At 39.2% G+C, this 15,342-nt stretch overlaps 1 protein-coding gene across 1 annotated transcript; it reads right to left on the bottom strand.

Annotated features, from left to right (window-relative positions):
* Positions 1-2,541: 2,541 nt before the first annotated feature.
* Positions 2,542-4,210, bottom strand: LOC135587413 (premnaspirodiene oxygenase-like). Its single transcript, XM_065078803.1, has 2 exons — positions 3,295-4,210; positions 2,542-3,196 (listed from the first exon to the last, which is right to left on the bottom strand). Exons 1-2 carry the CDS (start codon positions 4,195-4,197, stop codon positions 2,567-2,569), a joined length of 1,533 nt encoding a protein of 510 aa, XP_064934875.1. The 5' UTR covers positions 4,198-4,210; the 3' UTR covers positions 2,542-2,566.
* Between the last annotated feature and the right edge of the window lie 11,132 nt (positions 4,211-15,342).

The raw sequence follows: 15,342 nt of genomic DNA on the forward strand, positions 1-15,342 counted from the left end.
ATAATTTGACAAAATTGATACCATCATGATATGAAGCATTTATGATTTGTAATGATGCATGCAATACTTGAGCTTTTTAATTATGATGTGATGTATTGCATATGATGTAAATCATGATTTAAAATGCTATCAGTTGTTATTAAAATGATGTATGTTGATTTAATGTCATGAATACTCTAAATGATGAATGTTTGGTATCATGATCAAAATGTTGATAAATAGTTAAAAATTTAAGTATCATGTATGATATGCTCATAATATTGATTGATTTATTCAGTATCATGCACGAATGAAATATAAGGTTTTTGAAATTGTGCATGTTCGAATTTAAAAATATAATGATGCACAAATAAGATTGAAACCTTCCCTTGTCATGATTTAGAAATTAATGTAAAGGGTCTTCCCTTCTCTTTCCCAATGACATAGGGGGAGAAAGAGTTGTTAATGTGCATATCTCAAAGAGAAAATTGCTAGCTTTCGTGTCTTAAAATGTTGAAAATTTTTTGCTAGCTTGTATATTGTAAACTTACTATCGTACTATCATGATGATGAGCATGTCTTATCTTCATAATTGTATTTGAAAAACTATGGCAAAAATATGTCCGAATGATTGAACTTGTTAAAATTAATTTTCGGACTTTCTTGATTGAATGATCAAATCACTCGACTGCCATGATGAATTTACACAATTACATGCCCTAATAACAGGTTGGAAATTATGTGATTTGGATACAAAAATTTCCATGATAATAAGCATGTTTTGTCCTCATGATTGTGATTGAAAATCAATAGCACAGCCTTGTCCGAATGCATGAAAGTGTTAATTTCATTTTCGGATTCTCTTAACTATTGGCATTCTAACAATTGGTATCAGAGCAAAATATGCTTATTATCTTGATACATATCTTGATACTTGTAAAAATGAAGCGTGCTTTAATATCTTATCGATTTTAACTTCATTCGAGTAATCTCAGAAATAGCTTTCCTCCGTCATGCAAAAAGAAAATAACAAATAAAATGGAAGAAGTTTTCAAAGCTATCTCCATGTTATGTTTTCCTTGAAATGTTTGAATATTTGGTATCTTATCACTTTTTGTTGAAAAATGACATGAACCTGCTTATGGCATCGCACTTATATTTAAAATTTGCTTATATCGTTCTCCTTTTTATTGACGACAAAGGGGGAGAAATATATGAATTGATGCTATGAACACTGATGCTATGATTGCCAAATTTGCATTATGCCATGTCTGCATCATGTGTTAAGATGTCAAGAACTTGTATCGTAATTTTACGCGTTGATATCTTACCATGTGATGAAATGCTACAATTGATAAACACTTGAAATGTTTGCGTTATGATATCACAAGCTTACATCGTAATTTTACATGTTGATATTTGATAATAGCAAACTTGCATGATGATAAAACTTGATATTATGTTTTTCATGCAATGAGTTGAACCAATATCACAAACGCTTGATTGTGGTACTTCTCCTTTTTGTTGATGACAAAGGGGGAGAAGTATGATGTTATGCATAAGTTTATGCATAAGTTCATGATGACGTGTTGCAAGTATTCATGATGAATATTGCAATGACTTGAATTCAGTTTGAATTCAAGGTTCTATCAATATGGCATATTGATAGGGGGAGTTTGTTTAAACTCCGGGAGTTAAGTTTAACTCTGTCATCAAGTGGTTGTCATCATCAAAAAGGGGGAGATTGTTGAATCTCGTATTTTGATGATGAAACCACTTGATATGTTTATGATTTAATCTGTGTTTTGAGTGACGTAGGATGCTTCGATCAGGATAAGACAATTAAAGCAGGAAAATCATGTTGTGCCGAATGAACATGTCAGAAGATTGGACGTCGGGCCCGTGGATCAGTCGACGTATCGCAGAAGGCTTCGGGCCGTGGACTCAGGCATTGGGCCAAGAAGAGCGGGTATTGTGCCAAGGATATCGGAGTTGCGGAGTCAACTAGCCGATTGGGCAATAGGCTCCAGGAAAGGACGATGCGCCGAAGAATCGGACGAAGCGTCGAGGGACCAATGACATGCCGGACAACTTGGTTAATTGCTTAGGATTGATTGTCTCGATCGAAGTTTTGTTTACATGTGCAGGATTAACTACGATGAAAGTAAGACATGCAGTAGGAGTTGCGCCGGAGTCAAGACAATGATCACGTTGGGAGTTCGAGAGTTCGACAGAAGTTCGGACAGTCGTCGGAGGTTCTGCGGGAACAAATCCGAGAAGTCAATAAGCTTGCCAAAGAAGCTCGTCGAAACTCGCCAAGTGGATCGTCGCAAGTCCAGGAGTTTGCCGGAAGTCCATAGGAGCATCACCGAGGGTTCATCAGATGATCGACGGAAGTTCGCCGGAAACTCGCCGGAAGAAGCGATTGATGCACCGGAGCAAGCTGCAGAAATTGTCTTAGGATTTATCGTAGTTAGCACAATGATTAAGTTGGAAATGGGAGGTGATCCCATTAGCTTAATCTTGGGGCAATTGGGCCCCTGAAAACCCAAATTGGGCCGAATGGATCTACCCATTCGGACCCTGATTACTGTGGGAGGTGCAACCGCCAGGGAATACGAGGAGTTGCAAACAGCTTCAGCTCAGTTTTCCTTGTTACAGTGAGTCCGTAGGTCTCGCTCATGTCCAACTCCTCTGGTTTCCTGCCATCGGGCAGCTTCCAGTCGAAGTAGAGGAGGAGCTGCGCCAAGGATAGGTGTCCGGTGGCGAGCCCAAACTCCATTCCAGGGCATATCCTTCTTCCAGCACCGAACGGCAAGTACTCGAAGTTACCTCCTCTGAAATCAATGGATTTGCTTTCAAACCTCTCCGGCCTGAAGCTCTCGGCCTCTTCCCAGTACTGTGGATCTCTGTTGATCGCCCATGCATTGACCAAGACTAGAGTGCCGGCTTCTATCTCGTAGCCGAGCACCTCACACGTCTTCCTACACATTCTTGGTATCAACGTGGCAGGTGGGTGAAGCCTTAGTGTCTCCTTAACGATCGACTTGAGGTAGTTCAGCTCCACGACGTCGGTCTCTTGTATCCTGTTCTTTCCCTTCAGCTTTTCCATCACCTCCTTCTGTGCTTTCTTCATTATCTTGGGGTTCCTCATCAGCTCTGACATGGCCCATTCGATCAATGTAGATGAGGCCTGGGTCCCTCCGAGGAACATGTCCTATAGATAGAATCACGGAATCGACAGAGTTAGATAATGGAACACTGGTTTCATGTACATTGTGGACACCAACGACTACCACAGGAAGTAGCACTTACAAGGATCACACCCTTTATTCCGTCCATGGTCATCGGAACTTCTAGTTCGGATTCGTCTTTAAGCCTTAGCAGCGCATCGATTATGTCCTCCTCCACTTCGGCTACTTTCCGACCTTTGTTCATCTTGGCCTTAACCTCATGCTCCTTAACTATGTCATCAAAGATCTTATCAAGCCTCCGACGTATCCTCTGCAACTTGAACTTGGCACCTGACAGGACATGGAGGAGCTTCAGCGACGGAAACGTGTCGACGACATAGAACCCTCCAAGCACGTCGATGACCTCCCTGGCGATCAAGATGAACGTCTCCTGGTGCTTGCTTCGTGCGCCAATCGCCGCCCGGGATATGATGGCGTTGGACATTCTGAAGAGCTTCTCGCTCAGGTTGATCGGCTGTGTTGCCGTAGAGATGTCTCGGATCAAGTTAAGGGTCTCTTCCTGCCTGATGGAGGCGGAAGACCGGATGCGCTTGGTTCGGAGCAGCTCCATGAAGCAGATGTAGCGCAGTTGCTTCCAGTAGGGGCCATAGGGGGAGAAGATAACGTCGGAGCAACCGTAGCAGACGATATCTGCTACGACGAGCTCCGGCCGCGCGGCGAAGTTGGGGTCTTGGTTCTTGAAGATCTCTTGGGCGGCTTCCCGGGAGGAGGCCACCGCGAAGTCTACCCGGCCAATTCTGACAAGCATGAGCGGCCCGTAGGTGAGAGAGAGGTGGCGGAATACGCGGAAGGGGAGCCGGCTGGTCATGTGGTGCATGCATCCGATGATTGGCAGACCCCACGGACCAGGGGGTGGTCGCGGGTATTGGGCTTCGGACTTGCTGAATTTTTTCTTGATGAAGATGATCAAGAAGAGCATGGTGGCGACTACGATGGGGATGGAAGCCAAGAGAAGATGCTCCATGGAAATGACGCAAAAAAACTTGGCTATTCGCTTGTACGTTGGCCTTCGCCTGAAGCTCTAATAAATAGATGTACGCTTATGTTTGGTACCGTCCAGTGCGGCACGTGCAAGTAATGAATACGACAGTACGGTCAATTAATCCACCTGTAGTTTCTCTCTCCAGTACATGTTGATAAGGGTTGGGAAACAAATGGAAACCGTTTTTTTTTTTCCTCAGAGTTGAAGAGTATTAAACAAGACACGAGTTCTTGTGATAGCTGAAGTAAAAGTATAGATTAATCTCTCCATAGAGGGATAGTAAATTTATTTACAAAATAACTCTAATAAGAGATATAGCTGAAGTTAACGTACAGATTAACCTCTCTTTAGAGGGACTGAATTTATTTAAAAAACAACTCTAACAGGAGAGATGAGATAGATCCAAGGGAGTCTGAAGATATATATAGTTTTAGATATTATAAATTACTAGGTTTAATATTTTTTCGTTTTTCCTCTATCTAAATATTGGGAATTAATCCTAGGTAGAACAAGATCAATAGGTAAACTTCATTCTCATCCTGCAAATCATGCTGACGCCTAAAATTATTAGTTCTTTCTTTTTTAACAAATAAAGAAAGAAAAAGAAAGGATATACAAAAACATCAGTTTAATTTTTGTACAATAGAGCAAAACAATTATATGTCATCATTATCTCTAGACGATATATTGAGAATGATTTGTTGTACTACATCATTAATAGGATCATGTAGATCTACATAAAAATTGAATGATTAATTATATTATGTATTATTCTTTGGATTCGTTGGATGACGTGTTGAGAGTGATTTATTGTATTACATCATTAGCAGGATCATATAGATCTACATAAAAATTGAGTGATTAATGATACTATATATTGTCCTTTGGATTCGTTTGTTGATATGTTGAGAATGATTTATTATCCTGTCTCATTAGTAGGATCATATAGATCTATATAAAAATTAAGTGATTAATTATACTATATATTATTCTTTGGATTCATTGGACGAAGTATTGAGATTGTTCATATCCTAAAGGAGAAAAGAGGAGCAAGTATAAATCTTTGGAAGAGGACCATAACACACTAATTGGTTATGAGTATTTTGAAGAAAACTTATACAATAATACTTTTCTACATACTATATTGGGTAGGTGTGTGAGCTTTCGAGTTGTATCCAATTTCAATTGGTACTTGAGTCGATTTTTCAACGTTACTTTATTGCTCTTTGGCATGTGATCTTTGGAATTTGATTGAGTAGAAACCTAGTGTAAGTTTCAGATATTTTCTTACATGGCATGAGGGTGAGTGAATTCCTGAGGGTGCTATGATAAAGGGAGGTTCTGGTTTGCTTTTTGGAGCTATCATTATTACTACTCTATGGTGGTTATGAAAGATTGGTCACGAACTTGTTTTTAAGCATAAATCTATTTCTGTATGAAGTATATTTTATAAGATAGTTACAATGACCTTGGTATATAACATGCCCAACCTCTTGGATTGCTTTAAGTATAGGTAAATCTCCTTGAGTGGGTTTCAATTGGGATGGATAAAATTTAATTATGATAGTTTTGTTAAAGATAAGGATAATGAGGATATAAGATTTATTTTAAAAAATAATACTACTGAACCTTTATTTGTTAGATGCAAATTTATTGAAAAAGGGATTATCATTTATTGCAAGGCAATAACCGTCAAAGATGATTTTTAGATTGTGACTCAAGATAGAGTCTAAATAATTTATGTTGGGTTAGACTTAGAGATATTTGTGTGGATCTTATGCAAGGTTGTTTCCACCCCTTGGGCGATATGAGACTTAATTTAAAATATTTGATATGTTCTTGGCTATTTTGATTTCGTTTTGTACACATGTATATAGAATAGAGAAGGTTGTTCCTGCCTTGACAGCTTATAAATCTTGCTAGTATTTTTGAGCTTCTTAATCTTTTTGTTGATATACAAGTTTTCTCATGTTTTTCGTAAGAAAACTAATATGCACAGTAAGCTTGCTCAACCAAATCTTCTTTTTATGGAAGAATCACTTTTCAGATCCATTATATATATATTTTTTAGTGCTGATCTTTCATCAGACTTTTTGTTAATAGTAGCTTCTGAGTTTTATTTTGAAAAAAAAAAACTAATATTGACTTGAGGGTTTATAATATAATATAAATTCAAAAGATATAATTAGTGAATCAAATTGATTTTTCTGACTCGATCGATCGATTCAGTCCAAAATTTATAACTATGGTCCGATCATGAAAATCGAGACAACCTACAAAATGTTTATTGAAGCATTTGTGGGTTTGCACATATATAACATGGCTCAAGTGAGTCATACTTAATACTCATGATATAATCATGTAAGAACATAGACAAGAGTCCCCTTCTCGGTTGAAAGGAATATATTCTCTATGAAACAACACGACGAAGATCAGACAACAAAATCAGATTGTTGTTCCTTCATGACACTATTTCATCTTCACTGAAACAAAGTTGGGGGTGCAGGCCTGGGGTAGAGTTCCAGCGTTCATCTGATCAGAACTTAAAATAGACCAAGTACTTAAGCAACCAACCACACTCAAGAAGAGCTTGTTCCACTCGGTGTGGTTTAGAGTCAACTTTAATTATAGTTAGGTAACTATAACTCGATTAAATGGCAGGACCGTATATGTCAATTTGTAATGAAACATTGTTTACCAAAATATTGCAGGTCGACTCCACAAGTCACTATTGCCTTAAGCAAGCTTCTCTATCCCATTAGCTTGTCATCACTCGAATTCCTGCGTCTAGGATTCGTAGGAGGACCATGACATTGTGACACCCAAAAAGTGTTGTATTTTACCATCAACTTAGCTTTTTTGATGCAATAGTTTGAGAGCAACGTGACGGCTACTCGACAGCAGTTCATGTCTACAGTCAGAATCCGGAGGGATGTCTCAATCCAGCGGTTCATGTCTACTGCACATCGAAGTAGTCCACAACTTGACCTGATGGAACGACATGACATGAAGATGAGCCGTGAATACAGACCATAAACATAAAGTTGCAAGCTTTGTTCATTTTGGAAGCATAGAGGCTTTTAATTTCGTCACAGCAACATGGTGTTAGAAAAAATTATTATGACAGAATAATTCATTTGGCTGATCAAAATATGAAAATAATAAATCAAATATTAACAATATATCAAAATAAATTTTTCATCAAAATATCAATGTATTGTCAAAAATAAATATTAACTAGAGCAGTATAAATAGTAGAATAATAAATTAATCACAAAACACTGATTTTTATGTAAAAAATTTAATGTGAAAAAAATTATGAGATTGTAGTCCACTTAAAACTTTTATTATCACCAATAATAACAATAGATTTACAATAAATCTCCTCTAGAATAACCAGAGGATCACTATAATATTAAGAACAAAGATTTTGGCTCAACAATAATGTAACATCGTCACCGTAGATGAATTTTATGAAAGAAAAATTTTATATATCATCAAGTGGGTATAGCAAAAAAGTATCTCGAAGAGGATAAATTGTAGATCGATACCATTAAGATTGTAGAACTTGTTGCAAGGATTCTTTACATAAAATTTAGGCTTAAACCGACAAAATTTAGCTAGTTGATCATCTAGTAAAAGCCTCAAAACCTTAACTTTCTCTCTCATCTTCTTTCTTATTCATTTTCTAAGCTGCCACATTTTCCACTATTCGCATGCCTCTGTTAGCACCCTTCTCACATTATGCATGCCACTATTTTTTTTTAATAAATTAAAATTGGGCTCAAACTTATCAAAAAAAAAAAAATTGGGCTCAATGCCTAAATCAATTGATCGAAGCTCACCTATGGGTTGGACCCAACAATTCTCCTCCTCCAACTTATATGGTGGGCTGTACTAAGCTCGCTCTTCGTTTGTATGTTTTAAGCTTCTCCTTATGTAAAAACTTTATCAATATATCTGATTCATTCTCATTAGTATGTACATTTTTCAAGTGCAATTCTTTTATCTCAAGCAGATTAAGAATCTAGTGACATCTTACATCAATATGCTTATATCTATAATATTATGTTGAATTATTGGAGAGGTGAATGATACTCTGACAATCATAGTAAATAGTATATCCTTCTTGTTTCAAGCTAAATTTCGATAGAAACTTTTTTATCCATAAAGCTTCCTTGCAGGCTTTAGTAATTGTTATATATTCTACTTCTATCGTTGATAGGACAGCATAGTCCTATAACTTAGATTGTCAAGAGATTGTTCCCCGTATAAATGTCATCAAGAACCCTGAAGTGGACTTCTTGTAATCAATATCACTTGTCATGTTTGTATCTGTGTACCCCTCTAGCACAGGTTCATCACTTCTAAAATATAAACATAATATGGAAGTACCTCTTTGATATCTTAATATCCATTTCACTACTGCCCAATGTTCCTTACCAGGATTAGCAAGAAATCGATTGATAACTCCAACTACATAAGTCATATCTAGCCTAGTACAAACCATAGCATACATCAAATTGCCTACCGCAGATGATTAAGACACTCTGTATATTTTTTCTTTTTCTTTCTTATTTGTAGGATATTGTTTCGAACTAAGCTTGAAATGACCTATAAGTATAGAATAAATTACTTCGAATTTACTCATGTTGAATCATTCAATGACCTTTTTATTGCCTCTTGATATAGCTAAATCTTCCCATTCTCTTGAGATAGATCCAAGAAAGTCTGAAGATATACATAATTTTAGATATTATAAATTAATAGGATTAATATTTTTTTTTATTTTTCCTCTATCCAAATATTGGGATTTAATCATAGTTAGAACAAGATCAATTGGTAAGTTTGTTGAATCTTGGATTTTGATGATGAAGTCAATTGTAAATTGTTTGATCTAATCTATATGTTGAGAAAAGTGTACATGATTAACTATGATAGCAGTAAGACATAAAGTAGGTGTTATACCGGAGTCAAGATCGAGATCTCATTAGGAGTTCGAGAGTTCGTCGGAAGTCCAAACGTTTGTCGGAAGTTTTACCGGAACCAACTGAGAAGTCTAGGAGCTTGCCAAAAAAGCTCGTCGGAACTCGCCAAGAAGATTATCTTAAAGTCCAGGAGCTTGCCGGGAGTCCGTCGGAACATTACTGAGAGTTCGTCGGAAGTTCGCCGGAAGCTCATCGGAAGAGCAAATGACGCAACGCATCGGAACAAGAAGTGCTATGATTATGTCTTAATTATCGTAGTTAGATAGTAAATTAAGTTAAGATTAGGAGGTAATCCCACTAACTTAATGAGGGGCCAATTGAGCCCTTAATAGGGTTGAATTGGGCCGAATTGAGCAGCCCATTCAGCACCTAAATTCTTGGCCAACGGTGGCACCGCTTGGGAGATAATGTCCCAGGATATCTGGGCGGTGGTATCGCCCAAACAGGGCGATGGTACCGTCGGTAGTGAATGCTGCCAGCGGTGGTACCACCTCTGTCAAGCAGTGGTACCGCCCAATGTCAAATCACCGGCGGTAGTACCGCCCAGTAACGGCGATGGTACCGCTAGTACCCCGAAATCCGAGGATGTGATACTTTTTTGCTCCAATTTTGAAGCCATTGGGGTCTATAAAAACTCCACCCTTTTCTGCATGAAAGGGCACAAAATTGTTTAACATATTCTTGAATCTCTAGGGTGTTAAGTGTTGTAAAAGTTAGAAAGAGTCCTCCCCTCCCTCTCTTAGCTTTGTAAACATCCAAGAAAGAGGAGTGAGACTTATAAGGGTTATCTCCTAAACCTGGGAAAAGGAGAAAGCGCTATAAAGAGGTATTTGGTCTTCACCTATTGAAGGAAGGCCTTTAGTAGACACCGGTGACCTCGACGGAGGAGGAATCCGAAAGTGGATGTAGGTCATATTGATCGAACCACTCTACATTCTGGTGTGCTTTTTGTTTGTACAATTTACATTACTACAAACCTCCTTAATCTTCTTCTTGCACTTTTATGAAAGCTTTCAAATTCAATTTCTCTCTGAAACAGATTATATCGAAACAATTTTCATCAGAATCAGTTTTAATCGAAACAAAGACTTTTGAAATTGGAAAAGTTTTCTGCTACACTAATTCACCCCCTCTCTTAGTGCCGCTCTTGATCCTAACAATTGGTATCAGAGCAAGATTCACTTTCATTTGGTTTTAAACCCAAGAGAGATGACATTTGCTGATAACCTAAAGGGTCATTTAATTATACGTCCGTCCATGTTCAATAGGACGGATTACACATATTGGAAGACTAGAATGAGGATCTTCCTAATTTCAATGGATTTTGAATTATGAAATATTGTAGAAAATGGGTTTCAAAAGTCTTTTCTTCCGATGAATGATTGGAATGAGTTAGAGAAGAAGACTTTTGCTTTAAACGCCAAGGCTATTAATGCCTTATTTTATGCCTTAAATAAAAACGAGTTTAATCATGTGTCCCTTTGTAAAATAGTATTTGATATTTGGCACATACTCGAAGTGACTCATGAAAGCACTCGTAGAGTGAAGAATTCAAAAGTTAATCTTTTAGTGTATACTTATGAGTTGTTTCGAATGAAACCAAGTAAGACCATTGGAGACACGTACACCCGATTTATGGATGTTGTCAATGGTCTAAAAGGACTTGGAAAATGTTTCTCAGATTTTGAACTTGTTAATAAAATTTTAAGATCCCTTCTAAAGAGTTGGGACCCTAAATTCATGACCATTCAAGAGGCTAAAGACCTAAATAACTTTCCTCTTGAAGAACTAATCAAGTCACTAATGACCTATGAGCTAACTTGAAATGCTCATAAAAAGCTTCAGAATAACCTCTCAAAAACAAGAAGGATATGCCACTAAAAACCCAAGAAGACCACTTAAAAGAAAGTTCGAGTGATGAAGACCTTTATGATGACTTTGCACTCTTAAAAAGAAAGTTTAAAAATTTGTAAAAATGATACTAGAAATAAATTTGAACCCAATCAAGTAATATGTTACGAGTGCAAGAAGCCGGGACATTACAAGAGCGAATATCCCCAAGTAAAGAAGAGACAATCAAAGAAGAAGAAGGCTCTTAAAGCAACATGGGACGACTCAAGTTCATCCGTAGAAAAGGAGCCAACCAACATCGAGCAAATTACAAACTATACACTAATGGCTATTAGAGATGAGGTAATAAGTTCATTTGATGCAAATTTATCCTTTGATGAACTATTAAATGCTTTTCATGGTTTATTTGATGAATGCAAATCAATTAGTAAAAAATATAAATTGTTAAAAAAGGAGCATGATTCTCTTGTTAGTGATTACAATAAATTAAAAGTTGAGCACAATGATAGTTTAGCTCTATGTATGAAATGTGATGAACTAGAAATACTTTAAAAGGAAAACTTGCTACTTAAAAAACCTTAGAAAAGTTTGAGGTTGGTAGTAAGTCCTTGAATATGATCCTTGCCAACAAAGGTCACGTTTATAGAAAAGGCAGAATCAGATTTGTGAGTAGCTCTCACTAAAATCATGTTAGGATCAAGAGTACTAAGAAGGGGGGGGGGGGGGGGGGGGGGGTGGTGGGGGTGGTGAATTAGTTCAGCGAAAAAATTTCGACGATTTAAAATGATGTTCGTACGATAAAAACACTTTCGATGAAAAAATGTTTCGCAAAGTTCATCAACTTAAGAGCAAATGGAAGTATAGATGATGTAAAGCAACGGAGGCAGTTTATAGTTAAGATAGAGAGTAGAATATAAATGCAAACCGAGATTTAGAGTGGTTCGGTCAATCTTGACCTACATTAACTTTTGGCTTCGTCCTCCGATGAGGTCACTGATGTCCACTAGAGGCATTTCTTCAATAGGCGAAGACAACCACCCTTTTACAGTTTTACTCTTTTTAACGGGCTTAGGAGACAACCCTTACAAATTTTCACTCCTCTCTTGAATGATCAAAACTTAGATGAAAAGAAGGAGAAGAACTTTTAGCCTTTTACAACACTTTTGAGCTCTTAAATTCTCAGAATAAGATCAAGATTTCGGTGCCCTTTTATGCAAGAAAGGGTGGGGTTTATATAGGCCCAAACTGGTTTGAATTTGGAGCTCAAAAATGTCATCTCCTGGATTTCCGGGGTCTTGGCGGTACTACCGCCATAATTGGGCGGTACTACCGCCTGGCATTACTCGGAGACCGAGCTCAGGTGGTACCACCGCCTGACAAGGGTGTACCACCGCTTGACAAGGGTGGTACCACCGCCTGAGTTCGCTCAAAGACCGAGCTCAAGCGGTACCATCGCCTGACAGGGGCGGTACCACCACCTAGCATTCCTGGGAGACTGAGCTCCTAGGTGGTGCCACCGCCGGCTAGGAATTCTGAGTCCGAATGGGCTAATCCATTAGGCCCAATTTAGGTCTGTCAAGGGCCCAATTGCCCCCAAATTAAGTTAATAGGATCACCTCTCGTTCCTAAATTAATATATATGCTAACTACGATATTTAAGACATTAATACTACAACTTGCTCTGATGCGTCAATCGCTTCTTCTGGCGAGCTTCCAGCAAACTTCCGGTGAACATCCGACGAACCCTTGGCGATGCTCCAACGGACTTCCGGCAAACTCTTGGATTTGCGACGATCCACTTGGCGAGTTCCGACGAGCTTCTTTGGCAAGCTCCTGGACTTCTCGGATTTGTTCCCACAGAACCTCCGACGACCGTCCGGACTTCCGTCGAACTCTCGAACCCCCAACGTGATCATGGTCTTGACTCCGGCGTAACTCCTGCTGCATGTCTTACTTCCATCGTAGTTAATCCTGCACACTTATCTCAACATATGGATTAGATAACAAATGATAATTGACTTTATCATCAAAATCTGAGATTCAACAATCTCTCCCTTTTTGATGATGACAATCAATTGATAACGGAGTTAACCTTAACTCCCCCTATCTATATGCCATACTTGAGATAAGTCATTCTTGAATTTAAAGCCTTTGAATTAAAGAGACATATTTGTTGGGAAATCATTAGGGAGCGACAACATATGCGCAGCGGAAGAACAAGAAAACAAAATCCCCGATTCCCAAAAAGATGTTCGTCGTCGTGCGAAGATTGGTGCGCAAAAATCCGCAAAACACAAAACTGCGTATAGAGATTGTGTTACCTAGGGAGATCGTATATCCCTGTTTCCTTGCAGATCCTTAGGAGAGGGTGAAGGAGGTCAAGCGTCCTCCTCTCTAGCGGTGATCTACACAGCAGGGTTGCGACGACGCTCCTCAAAACTCCAGGCCTACTCTAAGGTGGAGAGGGAGAGGAGAATAGGAAAGGCAAGCAAAGACTCTAGCCTATGAGGCTGTGAATCCCTCCTATTTATAGAGATCCCGTGTCAAACCCTAATGGGTCCTTCCCTAGTGGGTATTGGATCTGCATCCAATAAGACAAGGGCTCCGTCGGATATCTCATATCCGAACCTCTACTTATCGCAATGCCTACCATATGTGTGTGACCCTCTAGGCCCAATATCGAGCTGGCCGTGAGTCATACCTGTCAGAACTCCTTCTAACTCAGTAAATTATTATCTCTGTAATAATTCACTCGACTCATCGACTACGGACGTACTAGGCCACTACGCCGTAGTCCCCAGACGATACAAGGGAATCCAATCCATTGGACCTGTCTGTCCTCAGTTACCGTGTACCTATAGTCCCTCATCCATCTAATATCCCAGAGACTGTATAACGAGCATGGTGTTGTCAGACCCATACAGTTTCTACTCAAGTCTCGCTCTAATCGGATTCTCCCGGAGAACTCTTTCTCTCTCAACCGGAATGACCCTGGCCAAGGATTTGTCTGAGCAAGAACGCATGGGATATTCCTTTCATGACGCCGAGAGTGGATGATCCTCTATCGACACTCAATAGCCCTCGTAAGGTCGACTACCACTCCCAATGACCAGCTGTACTAGATCTGGGAACAGCCAAACCTATAAGTCTGGTATCAAAGAGTGGAGCACTCATACAGGACATCCTTGGTGTCTCAAGTCTAAGGACCAGATACACCACTAGGACTACGGAATCGCTGTCTGACAATAAGGCATCATCAACCATCCAGCATTCCGTAAGCGGATCAATCAGTGAACTCATTCTCCAATGAGCACCTGTACTGTATCCCTAGTGTCCCTACACGAGCAGCTATGAGACCAGCTGCATCCATCATATGGACGGGTATACAGCACACCAGTCTATCCGGTTATCACGATGTCCTTCTCGAGTAACTTATGACCGGGATTATTTAGGATATGTGTTTAAAGGTGAATCGATCTCATTATCGTGATCTCATCACGATCCGATTCCCATTGCACAAATCCAAGGACATCACAATATATATATGCATTTATGCAATAGTTATAAAGTGATATACGCCAAAATATAATAAGCAAAAAGATTTTGTATCAAGTCACACGTGCCATCACTCACGTGATTGGCTTGCTAGGCACCTATGACTAGCAATCTCCCACTTGACCTAAAGCAAATCACCTATGTGTCTGATCCCCATCAGACTCCTGTGACGCTCAAAGACAATCTGAGACAACGGCTTTGTCAGTAGATCTGTAATGTTATCTTCGGATGGAACTCTTTCCACTACTACATCTCCTCGGGTTACGATCTCTCTTATAAGCTGGAACCTCCTCAGAACACTTCTGATGAGACCCGGGTTCCCTTATTTGAGTAATCACCCCATAGTTGTCGCAATATAAGGAAGTCGACTTGTCGCTATCTGTATCGACTCCCAAATCTGTGATGAACTTCTTCACCCAGACTCCCTCCTTTGCTGCATCTAATGCAGCAATGTACTCCGCCTCTGTGGTCGAGTCAGCAGTGGTATTTTGTTTGGAACTCTTCCAGCACACTGCTCCTCCATTCAAGGTGTACACATACCCTGAATTCGACTTGCTATCATCGACATCAGACTGAAAACTTGAGTCAGTGAAGCCTTCAACCTTAAGGCTATTACCTCCATATACTAGTAAAAGATCCTTAGTCCTTCTCAAGTACTTAAGGATACACTTTACTGCTTTCTAGTGCTCCAAGCCTGGATCCGCCTGATACCTGCTCGTGACACTCAGAGCAT

The sequence above is a fragment of the Musa acuminata genome, chromosome BXJ1-1 (assembly GCF_036884655.1).
Source record: "Musa acuminata AAA Group cultivar baxijiao chromosome BXJ1-1, Cavendish_Baxijiao_AAA, whole genome shotgun sequence".
NCBI lineage: Eukaryota > Viridiplantae > Streptophyta > Magnoliopsida > Zingiberales > Musaceae > Musa > Musa acuminata.

Coding starts and splice junctions, on each gene's coding strand:
- LOC135587413 (XM_065078803.1), bottom strand. CDS start 4,197: ATGGAGCATCTTCTCTTGGCTTCCATCCCCATCGTAGTCGCCACCATG. Junction 3,197..3,294: donor GAATAAAGGGTGTGATCCTT/GTAAGTGCTACT, acceptor TTCTATCTATAG/GACATGTTCCTCGGAGGGAC.